The sequence below is a fragment of the Tympanuchus pallidicinctus genome, unplaced genomic scaffold (genome assembly GCF_026119805.1).
Source record: "Tympanuchus pallidicinctus isolate F22 unplaced genomic scaffold, pur_lepc_1.0 scaffold16, whole genome shotgun sequence".
NCBI lineage: Eukaryota > Metazoa > Chordata > Aves > Galliformes > Phasianidae > Tympanuchus > Tympanuchus pallidicinctus.
Window position 1 is genome coordinate 12,576,690 of NW_026294679.1, and position 16,184 is coordinate 12,592,873.

The 16,184-nt window shown below is 43.1% G+C and overlaps 1 protein-coding gene across 11 annotated transcripts in view; it reads left to right on the forward strand.

Annotated features, from left to right (window-relative positions):
- The window catches only part of BTRC (beta-transducin repeat containing E3 ubiquitin protein ligase), a 112,095-nt gene that overhangs the window by 77,418 nt on the left and 18,493 nt on the right, over positions 1-16,184 (forward strand). For all 11 annotated transcript variants that reach the window (XM_052676717.1, XM_052676722.1, XM_052676720.1 and 8 more), the window contains 3 exons: positions 6,520-6,751; positions 10,935-11,121; positions 14,880-14,976. In XM_052676717.1, coding sequence (XP_052532677.1) covers positions 6,520-6,751; positions 10,935-11,121; positions 14,880-14,976 — 516 coding nt within the window. The remainder of the gene's footprint in view (positions 1-6,519; positions 6,752-10,934; positions 11,122-14,879; positions 14,977-16,184) is intronic.

Consider the following 16,184-nt stretch of genomic DNA (forward strand, 5'->3'; position numbering starts at 1 on the left):
CAGCCGCTGTGCAAGTGCACATGGCCGAGTCCTGCCTCCCCTGTCCCTGGAGAGACCCAAGATGTTCCTCTTCGGGTGTCTGTGGCTTTCTCTGGCCCTAAAACAATGCAGCATTTTCCTTCTTCTGTGTCTGAGGCCATATCTGTAGCTGGGTGCCCTTCAGGCTAATATCACATCGTAGGCACTTGGATGGTACCTCTGAAAACGATTGCCCCCCCCCCCCCTGGATTTCAGCAAGTGCAGCTGGTTGGGCTGCTGTGTCCAGTGTAATTCCAGTGATCTTTCATCTAGACTGATCCTTTCTTATCGAGGTTCTTTTCTGAAGATGTTTGGAGACCAAATGTGGGCAAGCTGCTAAAAGTCACAAACTGGCAGAACTGTGAGGTCCTTAAGTGTCCAGGGGGCTGCTAATTTCAGTGTGAGCCTGTATTTTGAATTTTCACTTGAAAATGAACGGTCGCGATGGTGCGCTTTCTTTCATGGTGCTTTCTTTTGACTCTCAGATGTGATTGATGATCATCTGCTTCTGAGTTCTGATCGTTTTTCAGAATGTTGTGGTGAGCTGTGCAGCGTGGAAACTAATTCAGTACTAAGCGACTCCGTCCGTGTGTGCGCTAAACCCATGGTTAACCTCGCAGAGTCAGTTGTGCGAGATGGAGGCAGACGGAAACGGGTAGATTCTAAACTGAGCTTTTAAGATAAAAGTAAATGGAGTGAGTTGTTAAATGACCTAGGATTGTAGCTTTTCTGTCAACTCAAACATCAGAAAAGCAGATTTGCTCTGCAAAGGAGAAAAGTGAGGAGCTGCTGTTCTTCTTGTGCCATACAGGTGCTGTGGCAGGAGAGGTCCTGCTCCTTATGGGGAGACCCCCACCCCATTTCCTAAAACAAGGCAGCACTGCCATAGGGAGCTGCATTAAGGAGCTTCGACTTCCATCCTCTTTGCTTAGCCTTGGCGATCTGGGAATCTGTTCTGCAGCATTTGGCAATTATGAACCTAAAAAGAAAGAAGCCAGCCATAGAAACTGAACCTATGTCCTGTTAATTATGCTGTTACTGCCTTCAGGCGTGCAAACAGCCCCCTTCAACAGGACTCTGAAATACTGGCTCTGCCTTGTAGGATGGAGGACTGGCAGAGGTTCTCAGCTCCATTTCAGTGCTTTTGCTACGTTGCTCCGTTGGGGTGGCTGAGTGCTACGGGCAGGAGCAGCTTCACATTTACTGAGTGGCTTTGAAGGAGCTGTGCAGTGTTCTGGGGCTGCAAGCAGCTTTGCAGGCATCACCTCAAAACATCTCTCCACCACTTGGACTTTTGAATCCCCTGCTTTTCTCACACAGCTTCCAGCATGCTGCAGAATTCCTGATCTTTGTTTGTGCTGCTGCCGCAACTACAGGTTTCGTGTCTGGTTTCAGCACTGTGTTTTTTTAGTGGAGTTAATTGTGAGGAACGTTCAGGATGTGTACACTGGTGTGGCTTTGCTTTCACTGCAAAGTTACCATCTCCCCCTGTTGTAGCCGTACACCTGCACGGTACTTTTCTTTGTCATCCCATTGCTCGTTTTCCCCCCCAGTGTCTTTTATCTTGTGAGTGAAGTTTGAACAGTACGCAGAAAGTTAAATGCCTGGAGTCTTTTAAATATAAGTAACACGCACCCAGTAATAAGCTGTCGGTTGTTTTTTTGCTGCCTGCAAAGAAACATAAACACAGCGCTCATTTCTGGCAGGTTTTTACTGTCAGAGTTTCTCCTATTATATTTATCTTACAATTTGCCAGGGGGTGAAGTTATTAAGTTTTAGCAGCAGCCATCGATCAAGTTCACAAGTTAACACGATAAAGGCTCTGTGCCGCTCCGATCCGGGAAAATGATGATCCTCACTCGGTAATTAACTAAATGAGAAAGTTAAATCTTACTTGAGAGCTGGGAGAGATGAAAGAGAGGTGTTTGTCAGTTTCTCAGTGGAAATTAGAAGCAGTTTTCTGCAATTCCCTAAGCTGCTGCTCTGTCATATTTTACATAAGCACTGGGAAAACGTCTTGTAATTAGTGCTGTCATGGAGGATTTTTTTTGCTGAAGGATGTTGGAATAATTCATTAGATTATCAAGAAAGGCTTGTGTCCTGAAATGATTAGCACAGTGAAATTTAAACCATTAACGATAACAAGTTTAGAGCTTGCTGCAGTGCAGAGGCACCCGGGGTATGTCTGTGCCTATTTCAATCATTTCTTATAATTAAACATTATGTCCTCTTTTTTCCTCCCCTTCACTAAGACCCATCCAAAATTCCTGTTAAGGTGGCTCTATCTAGATCAGCGACACTAACCGTGGCCAGCAACACAAGCAGCTGGGGGTGGGATACTGCAGCTGCCAATGAACAGTAGGAGCCACCTGTCCAGACTGGAGCTGCAGTCCCTGTATGGAGGAAGGGGGGGAAGCCCAGCATGAACCCTTGGTACTGAGTTGTCCAAGGAAGGTCCCTTCATTTGGTCTGGAGAGATGCTCAGTGCTGACCTCATCTGTTGGTCATGTTGGAACTCCAACTTGAGGACATCTGGAAGGTTGAGAAGGTCCCAAACCTTGCTGGGATCGTTTAAGCCGCACATGATATTCTGTCTTTCTCTTTTTCTTAAAAGAGTTGTCTTCTTACATCAAGAAATGTGTAAACTAAATTCACCCATGCTGTGGAAAGTGCCTTAACAAAGTCCTCTGCAATGATTAGAAGATGCTATGAGGACTTTTTTAATTAAAAAAAAATTGATTATTACTAGGTTTTGACTGCTGCTACGGGTTCTGTCCATTACTGTGGGCTGTGAAATATTGTGCCTGTAACACCATCAGAGAACTGTGCTGATCAACTGTACTGTTGTGCTTTAGAAGGTTTCTTAGTCCCCTCTACTGATCAAAACCAAAAATAACTTTGGTTTTCATATGTGGGTTACAGCTGTAATATGCCATGGCCGTTGTGTCTACTATGCAGAGTAGGAGATTTATCTAGGCTTTATTTATCTTGTTGAAATATGGCACCTTCCTATAGTTGCAAACCATTAGTTAGATTGAATTCCTTTCATATACTAGCCCTATTCTACTTTGCAGGGCATACAAATATTTTTTGTGTGAAATGTAGCCATTTGGAGAAAGGCTCATGTAATTATGGGCTGCAGAGGAGCACGGTACGTAGATCCTTGAGGTAGTACCAACCCAAGGCAGCCAGTCCTCTGGGTTTCCCAGCACAGCTCACAGGCTCGGGCACACCAGTGCAGAACATCTTGGTGGCTCTTGCAGAGGAGTTGCCACTGGGGAACCTGGAGCTAGCTGAGGCACAGTGGAGCCTGCACCTTCGTTGTACGCAGCTTTCGCCTGTGATGATGGGCTGCCTCTGCTTATTCTTCGCCACTTCGGCAAGTGAAGCTTATAAAAAGCATAAGCACTAACGTGGCACTTGGATGCCTGTTTAACATAGCAGTGTGTCCTGCTTGTAGGTCGGTGCTCACTTCTTCGGGTTAGGTCTGCTGTTGTGCCTGGAAAAGGAACCATTGAAGAGACCATAGTGTGCTGCAGGAAATGGAATCTGATTTGTCATGAACTGCAGCTGAACGGAATGGTTGAGTCATCAGGGTTTATTAGAAAGCTAAATGAATTCTCTTGCTGCTTGTAACCGGTACCTCCCCAGTGTTTTAATGATACAGATGCTTGATGTCATTGTTGTGTCGTTGCTTTTTTTAATAACAGGCCTTATTCACCGAGCTCCTCAGTGGATTTTTAGGAATCTTCAAATTGAAATTTTGGAATCTTCTTCTTACCCTTAGCTGCAGATGGACAGGGTGATCGCAGGATTTTGAATCCTGCAGAGCTGGGGTATTCCTGGCCTGCACAGTCTTTCTGGTCCTTGGTGTATGGACCATGGGACCCCTGGGCATGCTATGGTGACCTTGGGTGTGCTTTTTTCGATGGGAGACTTGGGCAGGCAGGGGCACTGATGATGTCTCAGGTTTATATGGTCAGAATGTGGCTGAAGTAGGACACACACACCTAAAAACACGTTGTACTCCTGTCTGCTAATTCAGACATACAAACACATAGAATGCTTTTCTTAGCAGATCCACAACGTATGTGCAGAGTTTGTCTTCAAGTTACAAGTATTGGTCAGCAGGCTTTTTAATTTGTTCTTTCCTACCTCAGAGGCTGTATTTACTTGGGACCCAAGCAAGGTGAGTTGCTTTGGCCCACCGAAGCCATCTGATTTTAGGCACACAGGATCTGTTACTTGTTTTTGTGGGCTTTGCAACTTCTATTTGATGTTCCAGGCAGACGTTTTAGAGGTAAGTGGGGGCAGGAGGCTGCTGGAAGCTTGTCAAGGCAGGGGCAGAGCCTGCTGCAGCCCCACGCCAGGAGGAGCAGCCCCTTTTGTCTTTGTACTTCACCTGCCTACTCTGCTGCTCCGTCTTACAATTTCTCAAATTAAAAGCTGAGACAGCCTGTTGTGGGATGAACTTCCCAACAAACAAACAAGAGAAATTAAACCACATCAGGCTTGTAGAACACAACAGCTCTCTGCTGTCTAAATCCAGCACTTTTACGGGGGTGTCTGTTTTGCAGGCAGCTTAACTGCAGCAGAAATGACCAGAGTCCCCCAAGACCAATGTTCAGCGCAGTCCATTGGTAATGATTTTTTGCCTGGCTGTTGCCAGCTGCAGACTTTGCTAGGAAAACTTCAGTCTTTCACACCAAGGACGTCATTCCCACAGCCCCTTTTATAGAGGTTTCTCTATATAAAAAGATGTCCCAAGAGAATGTCTTCCCGCTGCCCAATACTGGGTTTGTTATTCACTTGCAGTGCAGTCCGTGGGATGACCGAATGAAATAGGGTCAATCAGTCATAGCCCTTGTCTTACACAGTCCTACTGAACACACACACAGCTCTGTGGGGAGAAAAGGGAGGTTGAAAACCCTGAGCTGCAGAGTTCAGTACGGGTGGTGTGTACTCCATGTTCCAAGACTTGACACTGAAGTAGTGGAAATTGCTTGCTACAAATGGTGGCTAATTACCACCTTTTTCCATCTGAAGAAAATCTGTCCAGCTCTGCTGGAGAGGCTGAAATTTAGGTGGCTTTGTGCTATAAAATGAGATGGAAGCGGTGAATAGTTAGGTATATTTTCAAATGATGATATTTTTGGTATTTCAGAGAATTGCTGGCAGGGCAGGTGGGTATCAAAGAACAAGAATTCTTTTCTCCAGAGCAGTTAGGAATTCACACATTCCAAACCCTAACTGGATAATGTTTTTCTCTGCTCTCTAAATGCAGTGTTTCAGCACTTGAGAAGAAGTATTGTTTTGTGTTTTGTGTTTTCTTCCAGTAAAATGAGTAAATCCATACATTTTAGTTGTAATTACAGGCAGATTTAGGTACTCATCTTTTCCTTTAAAAGGAATGAAGTCTCATGGTGAGGTTGGTGCCTGGAATTTTATCATACAGCAGAAATACGGCGTCCCTGAATCAATGGTTTATATATTTCACTGTCTGTAATTCATTTCTAATGATTTGATAATTAATAGTGAACTTCAAATTACATTTTGCAAATAGAAGCGGTGGAGTATTGCTGACTTTTCTTACAGAGCTGCTTGGTGTTACACCACTGAGGTGAAAAAGGGAAAATCATATGTTTTCAGTGGGAATAATCTACAAAAGCAAAATGAAAATTATCCTTGCTTTGGTTAAACGTGTGCCTGCAGTGTGTATTCCTAGACTGGGGATGTACAGAAGTGAGTGTGTGGGGATAATGAATCCTAAAAAGATACAAAAGTCTCAATTTAGCATTTAATGCAAACTGAGCAGTGTAGAAAAAAAATAATGTTAATGTTTTTTGGACAAAGGATATCCTTACAATGCAAAATGTGCACTTTTCTTCCAGTAAAATCGTTTAGGAAGCAGAAATTACATCTTGCCATCAAGAAGTAAATTGAAATGTCAGTGTTTTGTATTGTCCCTGAAACTCTTCTTTGAGCTGAGCCTTTCTGACAAGATATTAGCAGCGCTTGGAAAACATAAGCTCTTTTATTCTGTGAAGGAAGCATGTAGCAGATATCAGGGTGTGCTTTAGTTGGTTTAACCCTTACAGTATGACTTTATACTTGGAAGAAGTGCTCTTTTTTTTTTCCCCTCATTTGTTCTAGGCATTTCCTATGAGTTGTAGTAGCAGTCCATTCTTAGAAAAGTGAAATATAAATGCAGTTTTCTGTTGGTGTATTGAAATAACTGGTAACTGTAGATTAGGAATCCAAATGCATTTTGCTGTCTGCAAGACGTAAATAAAACTGTGTTTGTATTAAATTGGCGCTCATGGTTTCCCTTCCAAGCAGTCCTTTGTGTGCAGCTCAGGCGTGGACCAGGGCCTTGTTCTGCTGGAGTTACAGCTCTGCACTCAGCTGCGAATGGCATACACAGTCCTGGCCAACTTCATTTATCAGAGCACCCGATCTTCTTTTCTTATGTATGATTTGTGTTTTTCTTTCCTTTCACAGACAAAACTTGCCAATGGCACTTCCAGTATGATTGTGCCCAAGCAGAGAAAACTGTCAGCAAGCTATGAGAAGGAGAAGGAGCTCTGCGTCAAGTACTTCGAGCAGTGGTCTGAGTCTGACCAGGTGGAGTTTGTGGAGCACCTCATCTCCCAGATGTGTCACTACCAGCATGGACATATAAACTCTTACCTCAAGCCCATGTTACAGAGGGACTTCATCACTGCACTGCCAGGTACTTCTGCAGGCCGAGGAAGTGTGCTCCTTCCTCTTGTCTTCCAGAAAACTATTCTCCTTGCCTTCTTGTGCCTCTGGCCTGCCCTGCTGAAGAAGTCTCTTCTAGGGCCATCTTGCAAAACAAATTGTAGCTTTTGAATGAAAAGCTCTATAGGAATACAAAATACAGGAATGTTTTGTTCTGTGTTCCTACCATCACTGAAGGGCTGATCTAACATCAGCATAGTTTGGCCAGGAGTGAATGATAGCTCTTATCTGTATCTTAAGGGGGGTTGTCACAAGCCAGAAGACAGGCAGTTGTGCTTAGAATGTCTGCAATGATTCATTAATAATGTTTTTAAAAAATTAAAACTACTCTTGTTTTCCACTGCTCAGCCAAGGTTTTTCTCTTTTCTTATGTGGATTATTTTGGTGCTAGTAAAATACCTTCCTGAGGCCATTATTTTGATTATCTGTTTATTGCCCATAGTGAATGGAGGACATGAGAAAAAAGAATGGAAAATGTTCAGTGTATTTTTTGCACCTCTGTTGGACTTTCCTTTCAAGATGTTGTCCCAGATGTTCTCACATGTGGCATTAGGTGTATTTCAGAGAATGCACACGTAAAATAGTGTCTTGACCCCATCTTACAGGTGAGAAAGTGAGGCAAAAGGAGATAAGACATGCGAACATGTCTGTTGAATTTTTCCGGACTGTTAGATCATACCTCAATAAATAGTCAGTAGGTTAGCAATCCCTTTGTTTCAGGTGAACCTGAGCAAGTGCTACAGCTGTTCCATCTAAATAACCAGCTGAAAAGAGGAATTTCTTGCAGAAATACTTGTTCTGTGGATCCCTTTGGAGAAATGATCAACTTGGACAGTTCGTTCCATCCAGTCATTCGATCATTCTTTGGAGGGGATTTCTTACCCTGAAATTGAAAATGTCGGGTTGGAAAAAAGGTGGGAAAAAATGGGGTTTAACTGTGAATTGTGCAAAGCACAGAGGCAGTGTGAGAGTTTTGCTATGCAGTTAAGTATGCAGTCTCTGGATTTTTAAGCTCATTGTGTCCAGTAATCAAATGGTTGTTGTAGCATTAAAAAAAAAATCTTAGTTATGCTAAGTACCTTCTTTATGTTAGTTTTTAGTAGTCCAGTGGCAGTAATCTTGTGTACTTAGAGCAGCATTAACTTGTGAGGCTGTTCTGTTTCAGAAAGACAGAATACTTGGAAAGCACACTGGTTTCCCCACTTCTAAAGTAAAAGCATATATACAGTTAGCTACACAATTTTTCTGGGTCTTCCTCCACAAAGCTCCATCAGAGCAAGCAAATGCCGCATATTTTCTGTTGTTTAATTTCATCCTACAAGCCTTTTTCTGATCGTTTTGGGCAAATATTAGAAATATTTTCACAGGCATCCAAAATCTGCCTGCCGTGCCATATTTGTTAGTGGTCTTTTCAGAGCTATCTAGGAAGCAGCTCTAGCTTTGAATTTTACTGCCTCCAAGTACAGAACAGACAGGATATTAGGCAGCTAATGTCTGAGAATGTGAACAGTTGTGGGAACTGTGTGCTTAAATAATATATGTGCATCAATTTGCATATTGGCAAAGTGCAAATGTCCTGGTGAATATGGCTCTACGGGAGAAAATGAATGGCAGGGAATCAGGCTGGCTCAGGCTCTGCAGCCTGGGAGGTGCAGAATGTCCTCAGTGCAGGCAGCTTTCTGGTGATAGGAAGAGGGAGCTGCTGAGGAAAGAGTGCTGAACCTAAAATTTTGAATTAAGTCAATTAAAAAAACCAAACAAACCCTAACCTATGTAAGTATTTTGTAGCTTTCTGAAATTCTCAAGTGCTCAGTATTCCAGTTTCATTTTTATGCCTTCCTTCTCTTTCCTACTCTCCCCCTCAAAACAATAAAGATTCTCCAAAATCTTGAGGCATCTTATCTCTGTCCTCCTTGCACTGTGCCACACAATAACCAGAATGGTTTTAGGTCACGAGCAGGCTTGGCTAATATAGAGAACAATTGACTGAGGTTATTTTCCCAGTGCTTTGGACAGAATGAAGGTTGGGAAAATGCAGCTAAACTGTGTACTTAACAAACTTTGTTCCATTTCTTTAAAAAACAAACCAAAAAAAACAAACAAGGTCTTTGCTTAGCATTTCCAAGCTGTTTAACATTTTTTATGAGCAGAGTCATTTTCATAAGGGTTTGGCGTGTGAAATAACTGAAACATTCTTTTAATACTTGATGTGGAGGACCAAAGGGCTAATCGTGTTTCACATTAGTTTAGCAAAAGCTTTTGTGCATGAAGAATTTTCTTAAAGGAAGCAATGCTCCAGTAGATATGTATCTCACATCATAATACCACTGAGTTTGCTGCCACCCCAAAATAGCTTTGATTCTGTGAAGACAAGGAATAGTGAGGTTTTGGCCTTCCCTTCCCACATGGTAAGTGGAATGGAAAAGATTGTCAGAAAGAATGGCAAAGTGTGGCATTTCTACTCACTGGAGAGAGCTCAGGACTGCAGAGTGGGGAAGCAAGGAAACACCTTCAGTTGTCCACTTCTGTCCTTCAGAATTGGTTCAGGTTCACCAAAATACATAGACATAGGTCTATGAATTGCTGTAGTATAAACCTGGATTTACAAACTCTTCTTTGAGAGTTTCACGTAATGGCTGTGTTTATTTTTTCAGATTAAATACATAATAAAGGTTGCTGATGCTTCGGTTTTGCAGGTTGACATCTAATTTTGCATCTATAAAGATAAGAAATGTCAGCCCTCTTGCTTTTTCTTCTGAATGAATGGGAACATAAAATGCTGGGCAGAATGTCTCACCCAATGTGCATTATAAATCTCAGATGTTTGATAGGATCGAGAGAAGACATGCTGAGTTTTCTCATTTTCATGTGTCAGTAGATAATTTTGAGATGTTTCAGTTAACAAAACCAAGTAGAGATTGGGCCTTTTGTTTCTTACGAGCTCCAGAGGAATCAGCTGATTGCTCCCAGTTTGGGTTTGCTGATGTATGGGCATGTGACTTTACAAATGCATTCACTGCTTTTTCTTTGTCACTGACAGGCAGGGCCTGCTCTTTGAGGCTGTTGTTTCAAAAGCAAGAAGGGACACATATAACCATGTCCTACATGTGAACTAGAGGGTTTCTAGGGTCTCAACCACAACTTTCACAAAGCCTCAGCAATTGGACCTGTGACGAAGGAGGATCCCTTGACACTGTGTCTCACTTATGAATTAAGCAGCCTCCAAGAGAAGCTGTGTTTATGCAACACCTCCTTTAAAAGGCATCTTATCTTTCTGATGTCTGGTAGGTGATCAGATCTGAGTGGGAAGGGGCACATTTTTGCTAGACCCATCTGTCTGTTTAAGAGACAGAGCATGGTGTTGTGTGGAGATATTACACTGAGCTGGTTAGGTACTACCCAGGCTGTAGAGCCAAAGCCTTGCAAGCATTGCTGTCTTTTTAGCTCAACTGCTTTGCCTTTTACTCCAACCATGTTGAAAGAAGGCCAGTCATGGTATTCACACTGGAAAATATTTGCACATTATACAATTATGGTGCATATTTTTCCTCCACTCGCTTTAATAAATGAAGCTGGTGAACCTGCTTCACTTTCTCCTCAGACAGCCTCTTCTTTCCGTTCCACTTCCCCATGCATCTGCATATCTTTCCCTCCCCCATGTCTAAAGGTACCACTACCCTTCAGGGCACACATTGGGAATATATATTTTTTTCTTCATTACGTTTAAAAGCTACTGCTTTAGCAAAAACAGCTTTTGAGCCGCTGGAACATGAGAACAGCTGTAGCAGTGAGATGAGAAATGGTCCTAATATAGAGAGATTTTGGGGGCTGCGTCGCTGAGTTGGAAATGCCATCCATAGAATATCCCCCTAGTGCTAAAACCCATCGAAATAGATTGGAATGACTTCTTGGATTCTTTATTATTTTTAATGACTTGTTGTGTTATATCCAAAGGAAGTTGGAGAACACTGCTCACTCCTGAACTTAGCTGCAGATGCTCTTCTGCGCATTTGGTCCAGCTCTGCATGCAGAAGAGTGGATGGAAAGGAATAGGAGAGAGGGGGTGTATTTGTATGTGTAAGGGAAGTTGTTTTAAACTGCCCTTCTTCCCAGCAAATAACGCCTGTTGTTTTTTTTCCTTCCTCCCCCTGCAGCTCGGGGATTGGATCACATTGCTGAGAACATCCTGTCCTACCTGGATGCCAAATCGCTGTGTGCCGCTGAGCTGGTGTGCAAGGAGTGGTACCGCGTGACGTCGGACGGCATGCTGTGGAAGAAGCTGATCGAGAGGATGGTCAGGACAGACTCACTGTGGAGGGGGTTGTCAGAGAGGAGAGGATGGTGAGGGAACTGTATCTTTACCTCTTTTGCCCCCATTTAGGACAGTGGGTGCTCTGTGTTTCAAACAGTGTTTGAAGAAGAATACGTAGCATCCTGAAATAGCACACTGGTTCCAAACCTGACAAATGCAAGAGGCCAGATTCAGGGGTTGGGGGCTCAGGGCATCGTTTGGCTGTGCAGACAGCGAGGGGGCTTTTTCCTCACTTTCCTCATGCTCTTATCCCACTGTGACAAGTGGGATATACAGAGTGAGATTTTTACGCCCAGCTGTCATTCGGTTCAAATTAAGAAGCTGTGTACGCCCCAGGGGAACACTAAACTAGTCAGCAGTTCGGAGCAGAAGAGCTTTTTTGGGGGTGGCAGTGGGGCAGCATGTGCTATGTATTAGTTGTTTCCTGATGGGTCTGTTTGTTTTCCTCAGCAGATTTTCACTATTAGATATCTGTTTAATTTTCAAACTGGAAGCTGAGGGTAGGTACCACAGAGAATAGGGGACTTTAGAAATGCAGATAGATTAGTTAATAATCAGCTGGAATAGCCTTACTACAGTGTGGGTCTCACTCAAGTTTGAAGCTGCTCTGTTAACATTTCATTAGAACTTTCCCTCTCAGGGGCTACGTCCTTTAATACATAATTTTCTTTTCCAAGGGTGTCCCTAGGATGTTGGCAGAAAGGAAGCTGGATATGAATATTTCATAAACAAGATAAAAGTGACAGCTCAGGCATTTTGGTTGCTATTAAAAAGAAAAAGATACAGAATTGCAAACAAAGACTTCTGTTTCACGGTTAATTTTGTTGTACTGCTTGTCTCAGAAAGTAAAGGCAAGTAATTCACAATTATGAAATGTCCTTTAAAAATAAATACTATGTTGATCTGCTTCCAGTTGTACAGTGCTTGTAAAGAGTATAAAATGAACACAGACATGGTAGTGGTAACTTTTTCATCCTCTTTTTTCTATGTCATCCCAGATGTTCGTCTAATGGTTCTTAAAAGCCTTTAATGATGGAGATTCTCTGTGCTTTGTCTGGGCAAGCAGTACCACTGTTTTGCTAACAGTGCTGCCCAGAGTCCCATCCAACCTGGCCCTGAATGCCTCCAGGGATGGGGCATGCACAGCTTCTGTGGGCAGCCAGTTCTGATGAACATCATCCTTCTATCTACAGCTCAGGATGTTACATTTAGCCTACAGACACAGAGAACAGTTTCCCTTTCTGCTTTTCGTAGCAATCTTTTGCATAGCTGGGAAATGATCATATTTCCTATACATGGGATGTACTAATGAATGCTCACCCTGTGTCTTCTTGCCCTCTTGTCGTTCTCAATTTGCTTTGAGTAGCCTCACTCCAGTTACTCTTCTTACTCTTCTCCATTCTTGGAGGATGGTGACTTCAGCTGATGATCTTCCTTCTGCTGAGGCATCACCAGAGTTTAATGAGAAGGATTATTTTCTCTGCTTTATGGTGGATGCTCCATTTTAGGCTTTCCAGAAGAACACGAGCTTTTTTTCTTTTTTTTTTAACAGTGGTTTTATTTTATATATAACTTTTAATTACCCTTTCTGTGGAAGTTCTCCTTACCTGTTGTTCCTCATCTTGAATGCTTATGTTATAAGTAGAGAACTTGACACTCCCTTATTGAATTAGATTCTGTATACTGGTTAGTATTTCTCCATTTTGTCAGATGCATTATGAGTTTAATCTTGTCTTCCAAAGTGCTTGTATCTTCTCTCAGCTTTAGCATCATTGGCCACAAAGTAAATATGCTCCCTATTCCATGCTTTGTCATTAATGAAAATGTCTAATATGACACATCTAGGAGAGACTTCATGCAAGATCCCAGTTGCCTTTCTCTTTGACGGTGCACGGCTGGTAAGCTGTGCTTGCTGGCCATTTGTGTGTTCACCCTTGAGCACTTCCACCACTATACTTTCTAGCTAAGTTATGAAACTGACCTCTGAGAAGAAATTAGGTCCGTGTGACATGATTTATTCTGGATTGATCAGCGTGGCTGTAGTTAGTCAGCTTTTCATCTTCTGGGAACTCATCTAATCATGTGCTCTACAATGAGCAGTCTGTGAAGTTCATCTGGACAGTCCACCATTTCCTTGGGTTTGCCTTCTTCCTATCAAAAATCCTGCTTTCTGTCTCAAAGAACAGTCACTCAATGTTATTCTGTCAGGGAGCAGCAAGCGTTACCAGATTTAGAGAAAAACAAAACAGAAGCCCAAGATTGGGTAGTGTTGTTTCCATCTGAATACTTGATTGAGTTGGCCAGTCATCAGAAACTGCAAACAATAGTTGCTTTTATCCCAGTCACTGGAATACCAGGGAAATTCCAAGCAGTCCCTCAGCTGATCTATATGCAACTGACTTTACAAGTAGCAAGACATTGTGTATGGCTAGCAGGGCCTTCTAATAGCTCATGTAGTAAAGGTGCAAACAACAGACAGGTTTTCAGGCACATAGGCTTGTATACAGATTGTTCTAGACCTGCCCTAAGTCTTCTGTAGTGTGCCGTAGCTGTTCTGCACATCTCCATTTCCACCCTCCCCAAGCCAGTAGTAGTAATTTTCTTGCACTTCCAAACTGGATCATGTAAGGATCCACTAATTGTTGGTTTGCATGCAGCCATATGTCCCTTCTTCACAAAGATTTGTCCCCAGACTGCTGGTTACTGTTTGAAAACTCAGATGATTCCTTTGTCCTAAGTAGAAAGCAGCTTTCTCTTAATTTGAATGTAAAGTAGTTTCCCTAATTGTCAAAAGATCTTTTCTTGGGCATTTGTTGTTTTGTTTGTTCAATCCTATAGTTTACCTCCCCGCTTATACCTTAAAATTGTAATGATTTAGTCTGGATTTTGCCCAACGTATGTCAGCCAGTTAGTGCAGCCTCTCAAGACATGTTATATGGAAAGGACAAGAAAAGAATGCACAACGAAGTATTGAGCAATTAATTATGCCATAATGGAGCGAGGGAGGGGGAAGTGGAGAGCTGGCCCAGTATAAACTCCGTGCCTCCAATGCCAGCATTACACTCGGAGGCATTTGTGCCTCTCTCCATTTTGCGAGGCATGTTGCCAGGCAGAGCAGCAGTTAGTACGCCCATGGTGGGGTTTACTAGCTTCCACACCGTGTTTGGTGGCTTCTTAACTTCAGGATGAGGAATTTAAGTTTTTTACACAGCAGGTAGTGATTGCTGTTTATGGATTTTTTTTGTAGCAAAAATCTAGCTTGGGATATGAGTATTCCAAATCAGTGTTGAAATGAGGAAGGCACCACCGATGAAGCGTTGCTTACCAAAATAAAGTAGTAGCAGTAAAATGTCCGTGTTCCAGAACTGATGCTGTTCCTGCTAATGTAGATCAAAGCTAGTCCTGAATGCACAGGGAGCTTGAGAGTTCTTCAGCTTCTCATATTTTTTTGTATGCTTTATTTTAGAGGTGACCTGTGATATGAATATGTATGCGGTGGGTATGAGCCATTCTAACCTCTTATTGAGTTGAAGGGGCTCGCGTCCAAAATAGCACATTTTCCTTCCCCGAGTGAGGAAGAACTGCTTTGTCATTAATTTTTCAGTGACTAGATGCAACTTCAACATGTCACAGGACAAACAAACAAGGAACCACCCTGTGTTACTGAGTAAATGAAGTTAGACTGTGAATCTTTGTGTGCTTTTCAGCAATGGGTACCCATTTCTAAAATGCCAGAGAGATCTTCCTCCCCAGTGCTAAAATGTGATCTGTGTTCTTTGTCTTCCAGGGGTCAATACCTATTTAAAAATAAACCCCCTGATGGGACTGCTCCACCCAACTCCTTCTACAGAGCACTTTACCCCAAAATTATACAGGATATAGAGGTAAGGAGTGACTTCCAGGTGTGATGGGCTTTTTTGTTTTGTTTTGCTTTTTTTAACAACCTCTCTCATTTATTCATCATGCTCAAATTCTGTTCCGTGTTGATGAAGTATTTCATTAAGTACGATGTGTCTGTGTTCATTGGGAGTTTGAAGATCTGGGCTATGTATAAATTCCCGGGCCGTCGTCACTGCGTTAGTCAGAGGGGAAGCTGCGTTGTTCAGGAAGTCTCCACACTTTGCACATCAGATGTCATAGCAGCACTACCATCTTGACTTTCTCTGTTCCATGGTCCTTTGCCCCATCCATGTACATGAATCTAATAAGGTGATAACAGATGGATCTCAGGAATTGAGTCAGCGAGAAAGTGCAGTCCCTAAAAAACCCAGGGAAACAGGAGGCAGCTGGGCCGTGTTGCCTTGTATTTGGTGGAGAGCCAGTGTCAAGTGCCCTGTTCTGACAGTTGCTTAGTGGCAAAAGAGGTGGTCAGGCACTGCCTGGGCAGATTTGCACAAGCCCTTAGAGCTCAGCTGGGACTTTCTCTGCAATTGTTTAGTTGCAGAGTCACAGAATGAAAGGTTGAAGTTTGTGAAAAACAACTTCTGAGTCACTGCTCCCTCACCATGCCAGAGCATGCAGGGGAGTTTGGCCACAGTATGTGTTCCAAGCCTTTGCCTGTTTCATTGGTTTCATCACATGCTGCTGCTTCTAGAAAACTGCTGTGTCATTCTATGGATCTGGCTGCAGGAAAAAATGTAAAGTATCTGCTGTCTTCTGGCTCGGAAAGCAAATGGTACCCTGGGCTCCATCAGAAGAGGGGTGGCCAGCAGGGACAGGGAGGTGATCGTCCCCCTCTACTCTGCTCTTGTGAGGCCCCATCTGGAGTCCCGTGTCCAGGTCTGGAGCCCCCAGTACAAGAAAGACAGAGAGCTGTTGGAGAGGGACAAGAGGAGAGCCACCAAGATGATCAGGGGGCTGGAGCACCTCCCCTACAAAGACAGGCTGAGGGAGCTGGGCTTGTTCAGCCTGGAGAAAAGAAGGCTGCAGGGTGACCTCATTGCAGCCTTTCAGTACCTAAAGGGAGCCTACAAGCAGGAGGGGAATCAACTCTTTGAAAGGGTCGATAACTGCAGGACAAGGAGGAATTGTCTTAAGTTGAGGGAGGGAAGATTTAGGTTGGATGTCAGGAGGGAGTTCTTTACAGAAAGAG